General features: G+C 44.2%; 1 protein-coding gene across 1 annotated transcript in view; it reads left to right on the top strand.

The window, feature by feature from the left end:
* Nucleotides 1-17,884, top strand: part of LOC146197473 (lisH domain-containing protein ARMC9-like) — a 45,449-nt gene that overhangs the window by 6,950 nt on the left and 20,615 nt on the right. Inside the window, exons 2-8 of the mRNA XM_084599306.1 lie at nt 10,721-10,821; nt 10,903-11,025; nt 11,404-11,571; nt 12,968-13,123; nt 14,319-14,423; nt 15,381-15,405; nt 16,739-16,830. Coding sequence (XP_084455432.1) covers nt 10,768-10,821; nt 10,903-11,025; nt 11,404-11,571; nt 12,968-13,123; nt 14,319-14,423; nt 15,381-15,405; nt 16,739-16,830 — 723 coding nt within the window. The 5' untranslated portion in view covers nt 10,721-10,767. The remainder of the gene's footprint in view (nt 1-10,720; nt 10,822-10,902; nt 11,026-11,403; nt 11,572-12,967; nt 13,124-14,318; nt 14,424-15,380; nt 15,406-16,738; nt 16,831-17,884) is intronic.

Below are 17,884 nucleotides of genomic sequence, written 5' to 3'. Positions count from 1 at the left end.
CGTTCATACTAGGGAAATAATAAGTCCCATGTATTTTAATTCAACTACAGTGAAATCTTATTGATACGATACTGCTTAATGCGTTTTTTAGCATAATACAAATTCTTTTCTCTTTCCCGGCCTACGCCCTTTAGATGCAGTGCATTTTCGTGCGGCTAATGTGTGCGATCGTATTTTTCACGTCTGCCCGACAAGTGTATGAAAACCTCACGTGGTTTTAAATTTCCCTTCAAGAGGCAGCGAAAAATTGGTAAGGGAAGGGGGCGGAGGGTGGCGATGGCCGCCACAGTAACGGTAACGCTCACGGCCGATATATCAGTACACCGCCAATGATCACTACTATTCAGTACTATGGAATCGCAGCGCTGGCAGACGAGGACAAAGGGAAGATACACAGGGAGTGTCCGTAACGGCTTTGTAAGGAAGGATTCGTACAAAGGGAGGATTAGTAACAGTTTCCTCGGTTTCGCGCCCTCGCTGTCACAACGCTGACCTTGGCAGCCTGCCAACATGCTGTTCTCCGCGTGTTTATCTTTTGAGGAGATCTCCTTGTAGGGGTGACGCCCTGGGCGATTTTGGCACAGCGCCAAGTTTTATGCGCTCTTCGCGGATTTGTCGCAGGTGCGGTGCTAATGCGATAAAACTGCGACTCGTTTCTACTGTCAGACCCGAATGTATGGAACTCGAAGGTAGTCGCGAAATAATTCGATATATACAATAAATATGTCAACAGATGGGCTCCTCGGTAGCCCAGAAGCGTTGATACAATGTACCCACGATAACAGTACGCTTCCTGCACCGATGTTCTGCCCGCCGGCATGCTAGTAGCCCACCGCTCGCCATGAGTGCGTCGACCCGCGAGGCGTAGCGAGGTGCGCCTGCGAGCGTTACCTGGCGCTAGAAGCTAGGAAGAGAGGTGCACTGCGCACACATCCGTGTGCTGCTCCACTGACGCGACCTCCAAATATTTGGTAGGGGGGTGTCGGAGCTAGTGCTCCCACTGGCTCGCACCCAGCGACTCGCGCCGAGTGGTGTTTGGTGTCCCACCACGGTGCACGATGCTTTCGGATAAGCTACCACTGATCATGAGGTCTAATTTTGATACTGGTGCGCTGCATACGCTACAATGACTCAGTTAACATATATGCTACAGTATATTTCTCTGCTCCTTCAGCAGCGATGCAGGCCACGCGATAACCGCCGCAAGCCGTCAGAAAGAGGCTGGCTCCACTGCACGACAACCGGTGCATCGAACTCAGACTTTTTCGCATATGACAGGAGTTTCGCTTTGAAAACAAGTGCGCTAGCCCTTAGGCCACTTTCAAGCGGAGTCGGCGTTCCTTTCTTCACGTGGTTTTACATCGTTAGTGCTGCCAACGTGCGTCCAAGGCTGCGCAGCCGACCGGGCTCCGAGAGGAAAAAAAAGATATCTTCGGGCCTCATTAAGAGAGATTCTCATTGCAAGTGCACGGCTCACACTTCGATATATCGATTGTACCGCTGAACGGGGAGTACGATGTTGGCGATCACCACTCCTATACTTTTGCATGATTTTCAAGAGGATTTTCTTGGAGTTCAATGTAAGCAATAATTCGATATATCCTGGATCGACTGTAGTTTCAAAAATGCTTGCGCCTTAACTTTGAGACAAATGAAAGAAAATGACATGCTGTTCAAAGCGCGATAATAAAAGTAACCTCTGTATCAAATATGCTTCATCCACGACCTTTCGGGTCTTCTTTTGATAATGCGTACGGGTTTAGAATAATACATTTTAATTTTCAGTTCCCGTGAGAATCGTCTCAACGAGATTCCATTGTACGTGTTCCGAAGTATTCGCTGCATTCGTGGACATTAAGAATACCTGGTGTTGCGGTGCAGATTATTTGAAGATGTGCGTGAAAATGTGTTGAATATTCTAGCTCCAGTTTTAGCACATATATATTTAAATATTAAATTGGGAGTGTCCCGCCATGAGGCATGTAAATTATTAAAGTTACAGCTTTTTATGAAGGCACGATACGCTTTGTAATGCGGACTATAGGCCGGCTTCGGTGTTGGCAATATTTTGTAAAAAAACTAGCTAATATTATTCATGCCGAATAACATGCTTCTATGACAAATGTTAAATGATAATAAATTCTCTGTTCTGTCTTAATCTACATAAATCAACCGAGACAGCATTCCTAGGCCAAAAGGAATTTATCGTGCAGTTTATCATTATTTGTAGGAAAAAAACTTGTTCTTGGTGTCTTTATAGATTTTAGTCATAGTTATAATAACTCTTGGCAAATATATTGAGCATGAACGGCTTCAGTGGTCCTGTCCATGCGTTTTTGCAGCATGGCTTGTGCACTGCTCATGTATACCCGTCTACCCTCATTAAAGAAAGTTACGACTAGTATACTGCATATGCATTCGTAAATTAATTTATTCTGCAGATCGATCACCGATCAATAATATATTGTAGGGCTAAGGAACGTCGATCGACGGAGCAATACGTAACGCATGTTAATTGTCAAGCATCAGCGTATCGGTTTTTATTCGGGGTGATGGTCACATAAAGCTTCATTCACTGTGTGTTTGAGCATCGCGTCGCGGGCCCTCCATCGGCAGCAGGGCGGTGTCGTGGCTTTGTGATTGAACAACGGCGGGCAGTTGCCCGTGGAGACGCACGCTTGGTCACTCCGGCCGGCCGACCGCGCTCCGGTGGTCAGTCGGCCCAGAGTCACCACGCCGTCCGTTGGCGGCTCCGTGTAGTTTACCCGGCCGCGCTGCCACCGCTGTGTACGCGTAAGTCACGCTTGAATGCTTGCTTTCCAGTTTGTCCCGGTACGGGTAAAGTTAATTGTGCTGGTCATGGCCAGTTAACCAGTGGTGCTGCCGTGTTCAGAGCTAGCCTTCAGAAATTATGAAGTCGACTATCGGTTATGGTTGTGTTATAACCAATTGGTTCAACACATTGCAAAACTGCACGTGGTCTACGAAGGACATCGCAGTGATGGAGGGCTCCGTGATAATTTTGACCAACAGTGTTTGTGTATGTGTGTGTGTGTGTTTTTTTTTTTTAATGTTTACTGATGTATTGCACGACGTCTTGCATTCCGCCTCTGTCGAAGTGACGTGCCTGATGTTCGATCCTGCGACCTTGTGCACTATAGTTGATACAACCATTGAGGCAACTGCAATGGTTCCATTCATTGTGACGTGCAGTCAGAAAAACTTAAAGCTCATTCTGATCGGAACGAAATAAGGGCACAGTGCTGAGCGCGCTCATGTGGTGAGGGTTGGGGAAAACTCCAATTATCTTTGGTTCAAGGGGGCTTAATTTATACCTCTTTGTTTGATATATGATCGCCTTATGCACCTCTTCACGAAACCTCCGAAAGGTGTATTGCAGATATGTTTGACTGATTTGACCAGTGCGGATGAAAGAAAAACTGCGTACCCTCTCCGTCCTCAACGAGATGCTAAAAATATTCCACACAGTTCGTCTTCGGGCAAGGGCTTCGGAACCAGTTTTCAGGGGGGGTAGAGTTTATGTTATTGATAAATTATGACTTCATCTGGTATCTGAATCCTTATTTTTGTTCGTATTTTTTCTTGTTTTGAACCGTTCGGAGGTATATTGGTAATGTTTTTATAATACCTAAATTTCAGTGGGTAGGTTTGTAAAGATGTAAACAAGATTGATCAACTGCATTAAAAGCGTTAACGCATTGTATTAACGGGTTCTGTATGGACGCGATTCGTTCAGGTTACTTATACTATAAACGCTTTTACGACTGGCTACGAACCCAACTAGCTTGGGCATTTGGAAGCAGTTTAATTTAAACACAGCGGTGGCCATAGCAGCAAGCGTGCTCTTCGGTTGTCGAGTCGAACTACGAATGCCTGTTGCACCCGCCAGCGCTCAATTTTGAGGCGGCGGAGAAAATCTAGATAACGCCGCGAAAGGTGATTTGCATAAATTAAACCTCGAACTTTGTAGAAACAGACGCGCGAGTAGCGACAATCATTCGAGATACACCTCGACGAATCTTGCGAAACGAAAATGATAAAACTGCGTCTCGGCGACACTGCAGCATAAACAAAGAACACAAGATAGTTCCTTGCGTCACACGCACAGTGATGAGGCCGCATGCCAGCGGCTGCTAGCAGCAACAAATAAAGATTACGAAGGTTCGCGGCGATATGAGGTGTAATATATACGGCTTGATAGAGAGCTATTTGTTAATTTGGTAAGGTCCAGGCTCCGACAGACGATGAGAGCTTTTGCGCGCTGATCAATGTGGAAATTCCTTCGGGGCTAATTTGTGTTTCAGGCGTTTCTTTCTGCCAATGTTGTATTGTTTAGCGGACGAAAAGGCGGGTGAGATAGTCATTTAGAACATTTATGAACTGGTTAGTGTCAACTCGTTTGCCGTCTCTTCCTGCAAGATCAAGCCGGTTATACCTATAGTGCAGAGTGTAGACGCCAGAATTGTGCCGGATTTGTTCTTAGTATGGATACTAAAAAGTCAACAAGAAATGATTTGTTTTTCTCTGCAGCTGCTTCGTCGATATATATATATATATATATATATATATATATATATATATATATATATATATATATATATATATTTATTCTCAGACGCGCGGTATCTTTCCCGTGCTTGTATTTTTCGTAGTTGTAGTTTTACAGATCTATATTAAAGGACTTTTTTTTTAATTATTTAGGAGGCGGTTCAGAATTTTGTTAAGCCAATGACTGTTGGAATCTGAACTTACAAGAATGTTGGAACTTATTTTTTAAGCGTAGCATTGTTGGCTTTTTTATGTTAGTTTTCATGAACAGTGCGATATAAATTTCAATTCCGCAAGTCAACAAAAAGTTATGAAAGTTCGTTGCTCGTGGAACCGAAGTTGCCTCGCTTGTAGTCAGTAATTAACTGTTTAGTAGTCAATAGCATGCACAATCGTAATGAGGTGCAGATGGGCAGAAAAATGTGGTCGCTGATGCCGCGAATCATATAAAGCTACGGGATGAATGTTATCTGCACAAGAGATCAGTAGCAGATAAACGGTATGATCCCCTCTAGTAGGGCATATGCATGGTTGCCTGGTGCAGGCTGAAGCCCAATGTAATGGCGATAGCGCCTCCTTCTGGAAATAATTTTTTTTTTGTTTTAAACTATACTATAGCAATAGCACTCCGATTATTTCATGCTATTCTGATAGAATGCCAGTTGCCACTGAACTCTCTCTCTCGTGTGTGTGTGTGTGTGTGTGTGTGTGTGTGTGTGTGTGTGTGTGTGTGTGTGTGTGTGTGTGTGTGTGTGTGTGTGTGTGTGTGTGTGTGTGTGTGTGTGTGTGTGCGCGCGTGCGTGCGTGCGTGTGCGTGTGTGTGTGTGTGTGTGTGTGTGTGTGTGTGTGTGTGTGTGTGTGTGTGTGTGTGTGCGTGCGTGTGTGTGTGTGTGTGTGTGTTAAACATTGCACATAAGCGTAGCCGCTGCTGCCGTGGCAGATTTGGTTGGGAGGGCGACGCCTAGCAGTTGCTTTTTTTTTTAATTTTTCTCTGACTAAAGAAGAAACACGCTGCATATGGCTCTCCACCCTCTCTCCACCTTCCCTCTGAGTGTTACCCATTGATCGACCCCTGTCTGCGAACCGGGTATGGACAACCGTACGTGTCCCCGCGACGGATGGGACTTGCGTAAACATCATGACTCGCGGTGAGGCTCGGGTCCATGTAGGCAGTGGTGTTCGCGGAACCCACGCCGGCCCTGACCTATTTACGTGGCGCGAAGCTACGTGACTGGAGCTATTTACTGCCGGGAGCGACAGTAGAGCTTCGGTACTAGGTCACAGATTTATGCCATAGCTGTCGATCGCTACGATATGGAGCAATAGATCGATTTCACAAAGCCTACTGCGCATGCGCGAGTTCACCGGAGTAGCCAAGCACCATCTTGATTGTAGTCTGCGGCATCGTCTGCACTATAGTGGACTAGAATTATTTCACTTGTCTGTAGTCTGCACGACAGCACACTGCGCACTGATCAGCGTTAGGCCCGTTGGTAGTAGCTTTACATGTCTTTCATTGCGTTCAGAAAGGAAACAGAGGTGCCACTAGGGAGTTTTGTAGGGTCCAGTGCTGATCGCAGTAGATGCGGCGCTGAGAGGGTTTGCAGTTGCTGCATGTAGTGAGGTGACTGCGGCGGCGGAGTTGCGGTTGTTGCTCTAACCTTCGTACTAAACCGGTCGTGAGGACGAAAAAGCCCTTTTGTTGCTTATTTTGCTAGTAGAACATTCCTATACATAAGGGGTTGTAATCTTCAAGTTGAACGTCCCGTGTGAACGACCTCAGACATTGCATTTTTTTCCAACCCTATTTTGCCCTGTTATATTTTTCACGATAACCATCTATATTTCATGTGTCACAAAACGTGTCTAGCGCGCTAACCTGTCTATTCTACACAGACTTCATGCGAACGTGCCCATAATTGTCCTCGTCTAGGGTAAGGACTCTGCCCGGCATTGAAGGGAAGGAAAAATAGTGATATGTACAAAGTAAGTAGAGTAAGTTAAGTAAAACATGAAATAAAAAAAAATAAAAATGCAAACAAAGCTAAAAAACACGAAAGTAGAAATTCAGTATGAAAAGTAAAGACAAATAAAATAAAAATAAGAAAAATTGGAATGAAAAAAAGGCGGTAATCAACCACTGCACCATCCCGGTGGGACAACATATTTAATAAATTGGTTTACAGGAAAGGAAAGGCGCAGTATCTGTCATTATTTTTCCGTGGACACCTGATCCGCGCCATAAGGAAAGGGAGGAAGGTGAGAGTGAAAGCACGGAGAAAGAAGGCCATGACCACCTGGGGATCTTTAACATGCACTGACACAGAAGCGGGGAGGTGGTTAAGGGTGGCAGTCCCTGGCCCTACGGTGCTGTTGTGGCTGTAGAAGGAAGGAAAAGAAAATGTACGGGCCTGCTACTGGCTCTGTAGCCGAGCCAACTCCGCTGCCTAATTTATTGATTGATAGGAAGGGAAAGGCACGGTCTCACTTGTTTCCTGTGGACACCTCAACCGCATCGTAGGGGAAGGGAGGAAGTGAAAGTGGAAAGAGAGAAAGAGAAGCCGTAGTGGAGGGCTACGGAGTAATTTCGACCACCTGGGGATCTTTAACGTGCGCTGACATCGCACAGCACACGGACGCCTCTTCGTTTCGCCTCCACCGTGCGGACAGGAGAGAAAATAGAGAAGAAAGGATAAAGAAGAGGGAGAGAAAGACGCGCACCGGACACGAGCGGTGGCCTTGTGGTAGAGCATCCGCCTCGCATTCGGGAGGTACCGGGTTCGATCCCTGGTGCCGCCTGTTACCCACCGGTTTTTCAATAGGTACACGTTTTCCCTCCGCCTGTGCTCGGCTCTTCTGGGGTGAAATGCTTGGGAAAAAAGCGAAGTGTGGCCTTGTGGTAGAGCATCCGTCTCGTGTCCGGGAGGTGCCAGGTTCGATGCCTGGTGCTCGGCTCTTTGGGGTGAAATGTTTGGGAAAGGGGTCATAGGTCTCTAATAGTTGCTCCGATGTGGCAGTGATCAGTTCCGCCATCGGACAAAAATAAGTCCACCGTGTGCGGCAAAAGCCCATTATGTCGCCCTTTTTTTCTGTCAGCCCGGCCTTTGCAGGCCATTAGTTCGAAACAAGCACTCGAAGGACCACAGCAGGGTTAGCAGAGCCTCTTCCAAACGCACACCCCCGCCGGGGGACGCCTGTACCCAATTTTACCGATGGGTGTCCGGCGGCGGGTTTCAAACTGACCACCTCCCGCAGCCGAGACGGTCGCCCAAACAACTTCCTACAGCCACAACAACTCCTGGCCCTATGGGGCTGGGAACGGTGCTTCTGCCATTTGCTTCCGCCGCTTGCGGCGAGGGCCCGCCTGCCACCAACGGCTGTACCTGTTGTAGGCCGTCATTGCACGCGCGTCTTTCCGTGACCCTCTTCTTTTGTAGGGAGAGCTACATTGGCCACCAAGTCGCATTTTCGATGTGGCAGTGGCCGAGCCGTTGTCACACCGCTCCTACATCACTTATCTGGCGAGCTACATCAGTGGTGTGGTACTACTTACTAATGTCTTACTAGTCACTAATTAGTACTAATTAGTCATTAGCCATGACTAAATAGGGAGTAATGACAATGACTACCTATGACGCCATCGCACAGTGACGTCATGACCTTATAGGCGTCATCATGACGTCACACCCGGTCGTGTCTAATAACCAGAAGTGACGTCATAATGACGTCACGTTCGGTAATGACGTCATAATTTGACTCCGCCGGATGTTTGATCCAGGTAGGGTGTTCGATCCAGGCGTCCGTGCGGCACAATTCATTTGGCGCTTCCTCGAACGTCGCACCACACAGCATATTGCAGACTCAGTGCAGCGGGCATCCGCGGCGTTTCAAATTGGTTTACAGTAAAGAAAAGGCGCAGTATCTGTCACAGTTCTGCGGACACCTTAACCGAGTAAGGAAAATGAGGAAGGTGGGAGTGAGCTCCGGGGGTGGCTGCTCCTGGCTCTACGGGGCTGACCAGATTAGTGGAAGAACGAAACACCGAGGTACAGCCAGCGGGCCAAACTGTTTATTGGGAGTGCCCAATTTTCATCCTCGGTGTCGTAGCAGCATCCGCACGCTCCAGCGTCGCGGCGTCGTCTCTCTGGATGCCGATACTGTTCGCCCGCCCTCTCCGCCACAGCTCCGGGGGAAGGAGGCCAAGAGGGGAATTATGAGGGGTCCCCGTGAAGGAGAGAGAGAGAGGGTGATTCGCCGCGTCGTGCGGGCGAGGGGAATGTTGAATTCCTACACTACCTACACCATCAGATCGGAACAATTTCCCAATAACTGTAATAATCCAGTTTTTAAGCATGATAGAATCAAGCTCATAGTTGCATATAAAAGCCACATTATGTTTTGTTTTTCTTATTTAGCCTGTATTTATTAATGCTTGCATTCTTTTCGGCCTTCTACAGATTTTCCTGTCTCATCATTATATACTGTTTAAATCCTGTGAACTTCATGTATATTTCACTTCTAGAGCACTGGCTTTTTCTTTATACACAATAGAGCACACATGTTGTTTGATTGTTAGGTGCATGTCGCTGTTGTTGTAACCCATGATTGAGAAAAATGTATCAGAAAAAATACACAGGTGATTTTTTTGTCACCAATGTGTCAGCAATACATGTCACTCTTAGGTCATGCCAGTTCTCTCAAGATTTTTTAATTGTGGTATGTTTGCTGTAAAGTTCTTTCTACAGGTCATTACATCCCTCCTGCTTGTGCTCAGGCCTGGAGTATTCTGCAAATAAATAAATAAGGGGATTTTCACCTAAAAGCAGCACTGAATGAAGGTAGCCACACAGGTTCACTGTAAAGAAGCATGGAATTTTTTTGCTTCACTGTGTCAAGTTCTTTTTTTTTTTTTTTTTTTTTTGCGTGAGCTCTAGAATTCTGATTGCTAGCTGTTAGCTCGACTCTGCATGTGTCACATGGGTGTTCTCTTGTTTTGTCAGTATAAGGTATGGGGGTTACTCTTATAAACGCACTAAAGAGTGCTAGACACGGAAGTCGCCTTCTAGCCTCAGTGTGCCAGCCCCAACAGACAAAGCTGTGACCCCCAAGTTGCGGTGCGAGATGTCGCCACCGCGGCGGTTTCGGGCCAGATGGGGACAAACACGAGTTGTGTACTCGAACAGGCTTTATTCTGCCCGAGCACACGGCAAAATATAGCACTCAGATACTACCGCTGTAGCGAGTGAGCGTCCCGCTTGCCTACAGGGGTGAAATGAAACCACCGAAATGGGGTAGCACACGGGAAAGGGTGAGAGGAGCGTTCTGCTCACATGGCGTGGCTTTGCGCTAATGGCCCGCAGCGGTAAGTGCGTACGATGATCGGGCGATTCAGGTGATGGCGGCGATCTCCCCGGTGAAAAGTCTGAACCGCGCCCACGCGGAATCAACCGTCGAAAGACCCAGAGAATCGCGAGAGGTGCGCCGTCTCGGACTGTGGAGAGGAGGCCTCCGGGTTACGCCGGGAGGAAAGAGGGAAACCCATGGCGTCGTCGCTGCAGGAGACTGGGATAGCCACCATAACTGGGAGGCCATGGGGCCCTCTCACCATCCTCCTCAACAGCGTGCGCGTAAACTCGCGTGATAATTACGTGCGGCCGTTGTAATGGGACAGGGGATTCATGTGTATCCCCACAAAAGTTATGTGTTAGGTATGTGTGTCCTATAAAGAGAGGGCATAAAATCACTTTCTTAAAATGTTCCTGGTGTGTACATAAATTCGATTCTCCTAACATGGGCTTTATCAAGTATAATTTGTTAATTGTTTCATGCAGAATAGAATTTTCCCTTCAGTTTACAATGCAGCAAACTCATGCTATATTTAAAGGGATATATTTAGTTTCTTAATTCGCTTGTCACAAGCTCGAGCGGTGTGCACATCTGCTCTCTCATTGCATTTAATTCCGACATGGCTTGGGACCTGGAGTATTTTATTTTTTTGTCTTTCTGTTGTTGCTATCATGTTGTGTATGAAATCCCCATGCAACAGAGTGACTGCATTTTTTATAGGGAGAGCTGTTGTTATGGATGATAATATCTATAGTGCCCCCTTTTGTTTTGTTTTTTGTTTGTTTTTTTGCTTTGTTTCTCATAGGACAGACTTCAGCAGTAGCAGCATTGGGGATTGCAGCGTCTGATGACATGTCTGGCCATGTTTCTTCTGTTGAAGGGGAGCTGAATTTTATTGTCAAGGAGGTAAGTACATCTGTTGCATGCAGAATGCCCTCTATGGAATTTGAGTGGTGTGTTTTGACCCTTTGTGAAAACACTTTCTAGTACCTGGACTATGTGGGCCTTGAGAAAGTGTCAAAGATCTTTGAGGAGGAATGCCTGGCACGAAGCAAGCCAATCCAGGAAAATTTTATGTCCTACAGAAATCAGCGTATGCAGAAAGTTCAGGTAAATGCTCTTTATTGGTGCCGTAGTGGTACTCATGTGCATATGAGTAGCTGCTCTAGCCTCCATTCTTCTTTTGGCCTCTCTCAGGATATGCCATAGATGGCACCGTTTCTGAACCTGCATGGCAAGGATCGTATATAGCTAAGTCTTATATGTTGAGAAAAAAGAGTGTGCATAATGCACTGTATTTTTCAAATGGTAGATAATGTAAAAACTAACGGCCACTTATTTCATTATTTTGCCTTATCACTGGCAAAGCTGCCAGTTTTCTTCCTGTAACGCTTACTGACCACTGTTGGCTGTAGCCAGGTGAAAGCCAGTTTAACCTTGCTTTACCATTTCATTCTCAGCTGTCTTACTTCTTTTTCTTTTGTACAGAAGGAGCTGCTGGGTTACTTTGAAGAAGGCAAGCAGGCACAGTTTTTTGCCATCTGGGACTCTGTCATTTCCCGAAGCACATCCACTGATGAGACCGTGCTTCATGACCTGGAGTTTCATCTTCGGCTGCACTTCGCTCTCTATCCACAGCGCTACCCTGAGAAAGCTGTGAGATACAGGGCATGACCCTCACTCTCTTGTGGTCTCATGAGCTATGGGAGGTAGAGGCACTAAGTCATGATGATACTTCCACTGTACAAAACAATGTCGCAAGAGAACAGAACACAATGAAGTGTGACGTCAGTATTTTATTTTCTTGTGCCATTCTTTTCCCTCTAATGCTGCGCATTTAAGTGTCATTGCAAATGCACCAACTAACCCCATCTGTCATCTCTAATATTTACGGTAAGATCAGTGAAGGTGTATGTCATCTAACATGATTGTTTGGGCATGTTTGTCTGTAATGAAAAAAGTGTACCGCGCACAAAAAACTATGACACAAGCAAAGATAAGACATGGAGCACGTGAGCACTGACTCACAGCAGTTTATTTCAAACCTTGGAACAGAGTATACAAGTGAATAATGGCCAATGCCATGCACAGCAAGCAGAATATATTCATCTGGTGAAGCCAGTTCAATAGCTTCTTTCATCTGAGAGTGATCTATGGCTTGGTCATGCAGGCATCAGTCTATCGATACTGAATCGGTATTTTTTTTAATCAGCTGACAGCTGTTTTTGGTGTACAACCCCTAAGGATTGTTTTTCTGAAAGCGCCCCCTTAACAACAGGTAAAAATTAAAATAAAAAGAAGCATGCATCATCATCTACAGCCATTGTGTCGATTGAATTCCACTTCAATATGGTGTGAGGTAAGGCAGAACACTAGCTAAATGTATCAGCTTTAGCAAAATATGGCGTAAGTTTAGATTACTCAGACGAAATGGTTTATGACTGGCTACAAAGTCAACTAGGTCAGCCCCACTGTGTTTTACATTAAGAATGTTTTATAATCTGAGTGTTCCTTGATCTAGTTGGGAGATGCGAACTCCTCTGGGGAAGTGTTAGGAGGAAACCGACCTTCCCTCCCCCCCAGTCTTGTTCTGGGGGGGGGGGGGGGGGGGGGGGGGGGGGGGGGGGAAGGTCTCTGCTTACACTCGAAGCCAAAGCATGGCACCTCCAATAAAGGGGACAAACGAGTTATTAGGAACGTTACAGTACACTTGCAATTTTATGTTTGCTCTGCAGTTCTCACCATAGCATGCAAAAATGATACAATCATAGACTTTCAAGGAGGGTTGAAATCTGTGTCAGTTGGTACATAGTCTTAGAGAATAAAAACCAGCCAAGGGACGAGGACGAAGGAAGACGATGTACACACGGAAGCTTCCATGTGTACATCGTATTCCTTCGTCCTCGTCCCTTGGCTGGTTTTTATTCTCGTAGACTTTCAGTCATGTAAATATTGTATTTGGATAATGATTTACATATTTTGTTGAGCCATGTCCAAAATTTGTGAGATGTGAAAGATAAATGACCTGTGCTATGCCTCTTGTCCCACACAGAAGCGTCGGGGTAATATGACTGCCGAGAGGGCCATGGCCAACTTCCGAGAGTACATAGAGTCTATCAAGGCATGCTCGGAGGATCCTCTGGTGTACTTTGCACTGCCATATGTTGAGAACCCTCGACAGTTTCCTGTCTTCAAGCCAGTTTTCGAGGTGAGCCATGAGTGTCTTGCACTACTCTCGCCAAGGTTGTTTTGGGGAAAATGAAAATACAGCATCATCGATACAGCATCATCTCCCTCCCATACTGAAGTACATTCATACCGCATGCAGTAAAAAATGCTTTTGTTTTTTACCTGTCAAGATATTTTCGAAGAAGTGAATTGTGCTGTACAGAAAGTACAGAAAATGCTGCACTCTAAGTATATTTGGGTCAAAAGTACATTTTCTGTTAGAAGAGTCAGTTTGTATATCTCCGCATGGCAGTATGTAAGTACATGGCATGGTAAAGACGACAAGCAAGCTTTGCTGTGATGCTGAGAGGAATGCTTGGCTCCTCTTTGTTGAAATCGGGCATGTCTTTCAATGCACGATCCTGAGAGGCATTCATTCCTGATAACATTTTCCTATTCTGTGTTACTTGGAGACATATCATTAGGATGTGTGACGAGCACAGCCTCTGTGCTATTACAGTTGTGCACAAGTATTTGAAATTTTCTCACAGCAAATTGAAAATCGTTCTGCAAATCTGATAATGTATGTTGCGAAATATTTTAAACTATTTAATCATGTTTTCAAGGACTCGTATAGTTTTTAAGTGGTTGATATGAAGGAGCACTTCTATGACAGTTGTTCCAAATATGGCATCCACTCTGACAAGCATGCTCCTGCAATTAGTCTACATGAGCAGGAAGGTTTAGCACCTCAACGCCTCCAAGATTGGGTGATGCAGCAGAGTTTAGCCTGGTTTAGCTAACATAGTGTGCATCACTTTGTGTCTTTTGTACTGTTTTAAGTAAATGACACTGCCACAATGCCCAGCACCTAGGCCATATCTTAAAGCTCACGTCCCTCTCATCTAGTGAGATCGGATTCATTCACTGTAAGCAGCAGAAGAAATCAATTTTCCTACGCACATTACGTGGCAGATCACATACTGGCTCTGCTTTGCATCCCCCTAGAGGAGATCAGTAGTGCAACTTTTAGGAGCTATGGCTGTAATTCCATGAGTTGTAGCGCCTAACTGCAGTGCCTTACTGCAGTGCACTGTGCTATTGTCACTCACATGTCACTTGTCAAATTGTATATTCATTCCAATATTCAGTTTACGTCCGATTTGGTTGTTAGCTGCACTGTTCCTGTTTGATCCTGTAGCTAAGATCACTTTCTTGTGCTCTTTCTCTGACAGGAAAGCTGGGTGGATGAACTCAGGAGTAGACTGGACAAGTTTGTTCGGGAATCCTTGTCGACACAGTACCAGCAGCATGCAAAGCCTCGCCTCATGGACCTTTATGTATCCTCTTTCTGTTGGTGAACAAAGCATGCTATCACTTTGTGCATAATTTACGGTTGGTAAACGAACGGTCTTGTGGATGCCTAATGTGAGAGTGGCAAATTGCGCACCCGTATCTTGGTCATGTCTCCTCACTTCGATGTCATGATTTTGCAGAGCGATAATTGAGCAGGAAACAATTGTGTAAGTATGTTGCTTATTACTACATGCAGCAGGATATTTATGCTGTTTGGTCAGCATTCTTTATTTTCATGCCTATTTTCAGCGTGGTCAGTGCAGGAAAGTACGGGAACATTATAGCATTAAATGAAAGCTTGAAAAACTCATCCTTTCTTTTTTTCTCTAGATTTTTAGATTTCACATAATTTGAAGTGTAGAGAAGTCAGCACAGTGTGACTTTGCATGTACGATCATTGCTCACAGGTGTTTCATTTAGTGTCCTAAGCTGAATGTGCCTGTCCTCTCTTTTTCCTCTTCATTACTGCTTCCTTTTTGATTCCTTTTTGCACATATGGCATGTCTTGCTCTGCCATGTAGATCATGGTCTGTTTTATTTTCATGACTATACGTGTGTGCCATGGACTCTTGTTATTTTGAAACCATTTTGTAGTGGCTATCAATAGTAGTAGTATCAATAGTACTCTGCATTATTAATTTCAGCCATCTTTGAGTTTTAATTATTGAGAGTCTGCCTAGCCTAGCCAGCCTTGTTGACCCATGTGATGAAAAAAGCACCCTTCTAAAATTGTAATGTGCCACTTCAAATATTGTCTATCATGAAAAATTATGTGCAGTTATGAAGAAAACTCACAGTTTGCATGCACATATTTGTGTGCTATACTACTCTTTTAATTTCATTCTTTTCTGTAGTCAATGAATGGCTGTTGCATGTATTTTTCTGTGTAGTGGGGTATGTGAAGCAACAAGCGTCAATTTCTTTGACCACAGTTGCTCCAGTATTGCAGCGATGTGGAACTGAGTGGTAAGCTTCACAGAGTGAAATGCTTTCATCCTGACATAAATGCTGACTTTAGGTTAGGAGCTCAGTGCATATTGCTGCTAAAAAATTTTGTCTTAAGTGGAAGGTGTCTATGAGCACTTACATATTGATGTCAAACTGCCTGTGGTTGCTAGCTGACCAAGTGAAAAAAGCTGCTGTAATAAATGGAGAGCGGCTTATGCTCCTTTGCACTCTTTTTCTGAGAGCAGAGTGTAGATTTAACTAGACTGAGATTTTCATAACCTGAGTTGCCTGTCCTGCCTATTGAATGTCATATTGCTGAACACACTAAAAGGGCAGCTTAGGGCCCATGGGAGGATGCAGTGCCTTTTGCCTTATAGGATGTTTTTTTGAAAACTTCAGCAAATTTATATTTGCTCTTGCAGTTCAGGTGATTAAGCTTTCTTTTTATTTATTTTTTTGTACTGTTGATTGTACTGGGGTGAGAGAAACATAAAAAGCAAGTGATTTTAGCTCATTTATTTTGTTTTCATACCTTAAAGATCTTTTATCTAAAACAGGTACACTTTGAAACCCTAATCGGTTCGCTGCGTTCCTTACGTGTTTTGAGCCCGTTTTATTTGAGTCATAGGTTTGCTTTCTTGCACTGTGCTCCTGTGCTAGCAGGTTTGCATGGCTTCAACTGGTTATGGGCAAATAGGATAAAATTGCTGGACAAATGGACATGATCTGCATATTTAAGGGTGGAAAGTTGTTATGAAAACTTCTCTTTTTCTTGGCTACATATTGAGCTATAGACTCTTGCTTCACACACGATAGATTTGTGTTCACTAAAAACAATTCAACTGTAGATTTTATAGAGACATATTTGCATAATATGGTAATTTTTGCATTCTGAATTCATTTGAATAGTAAATGGCATTCTCTTGTTTCAAGCTGATCATAAGGTTTTCTCTATTGTTTCAAGCTGATCATGAGGTTTTCTCTGTTGTTTCAAGCTGATTATAAGGTTTTCTAGTCTTAAGTCTGAATTGCCACAAACTTGCTCATTTTTGTTCTAGTGGTAATGGCTACAGCTTTCAAAACATCACTTGCAGTTCATTTTGCTTGAGGAAATGGTAAATCACTCTGATAGTGCCGAGTGCTGACCAGTTATGAGGTTTGAGGCCTCGTGACTAAATAATTGGGAATTTGAAATTTCATTATTTTCTATTTTTTGTAGCCACTTCTGCCTCATTAGTGCATTTGCTCTAACTAGCTTGCTCTGTTTCTAGCACATTTGAGATGTGCTAGTTTCGTAATATACTTGATTTGTTGGGTAATAATTAATAGAATTTTTGTCATTTGTGTGCAGACATGAGAGAAGATTTTGGGTGCTGTGAGAGGAGACTACAACACTCCGAGCAGCAGCTTGCAGTTCAAGAAAGACAAATGACCAAACTACAGGTACGTGGTCTACTCAAAGTGACACTTGTTTATCCACGGCTGCTTGTCTGACTGCAGTGCTATTTCTTTGTGTGTTGTGCCCCATTTTTCTATGCAGCTAGAACAGAAAATATGGAAATGTCTATAGTTCTCAGATCTGTTATTTAAAAGCACCATGCTCAAAGCTATTCAGGAACAACATTATGTGTATTCTACTCCAGTCCATTCTAATGTAACTATAACTGATATGCCTGTGGCACTTGGTATCATAGAGTTTTTGTTATGATGCCTTAAGACTAATACAATTACATCATGTAATGACACCACTGGTGTTCGTTTGTGGTGGTCATTGTCATAACAGTGCATGTCTTGAGCTACTGAGGGAGGGTGAAACAGCACCATGTTGAAACTGTATGGCACACAATTTCTTCATTTATTTGAAATTTTACTGTAAACGTTTCTGACTATTTATGAATACTAGTGTGGGCTTGCTGTTTCCAAATCATTCCAACTCTGTTGTGATACGTAGTTGTAAGCTGCTCTAATATTTAATACATTGTTCTGAAACTGTTAGTATATTTATTCTGAAAAATACTAGCTGCAGCAGTTATTCTAAGAATGCTATAATGCAATTCTTTATGCTGCGAAACAAAAGGTCAGCCGAGAAATTGCAAATATTTAAATTGCAAAGAAGTCGAGGCACTACCACTGAGATATACCTGTGCCCATGCTTGATTAGCCAGGAAAGGAGTAATAGTTGTTTTACCGTTGCTATAAGTAAATTATTTATGTTTGTAATAGAGGCTTGCTCACCGAAGCCAGCTGCTGGTTTATCTTGTCCATTAAACTGTGCTCTGTCACCTGTGTACAGAATATTGTGCCATGTGCATTGTATCAGTCCTGTGGACAGGCCAGCCAGTCACATGTTGCTATCGGTAGCTTTTGTTGCTTATCTACTTGTGTCTACTACTATGATGTGGTATCATAAAGGATTGTACAGTTCACACTTTCAGTTCTTGCCGTGCAGTTGTTACTTGCAGTTACTTCTGTCTACCAGCAAGCAGTCTGTTTCATT

The sequence above is a fragment of the Amblyomma maculatum genome, chromosome 3, assembly GCF_055883805.1.
Source record: "Amblyomma maculatum isolate TAMU_Amacu chromosome 3, ASM5588380v1, whole genome shotgun sequence".
Taxonomy (NCBI): domain Eukaryota; kingdom Metazoa; phylum Arthropoda; class Arachnida; order Ixodida; family Ixodidae; genus Amblyomma; species Amblyomma maculatum.
The sequence above is the reverse complement of the archived record's forward strand: the minus strand, read 5'-3'. Positions and strand labels throughout refer to the sequence as shown.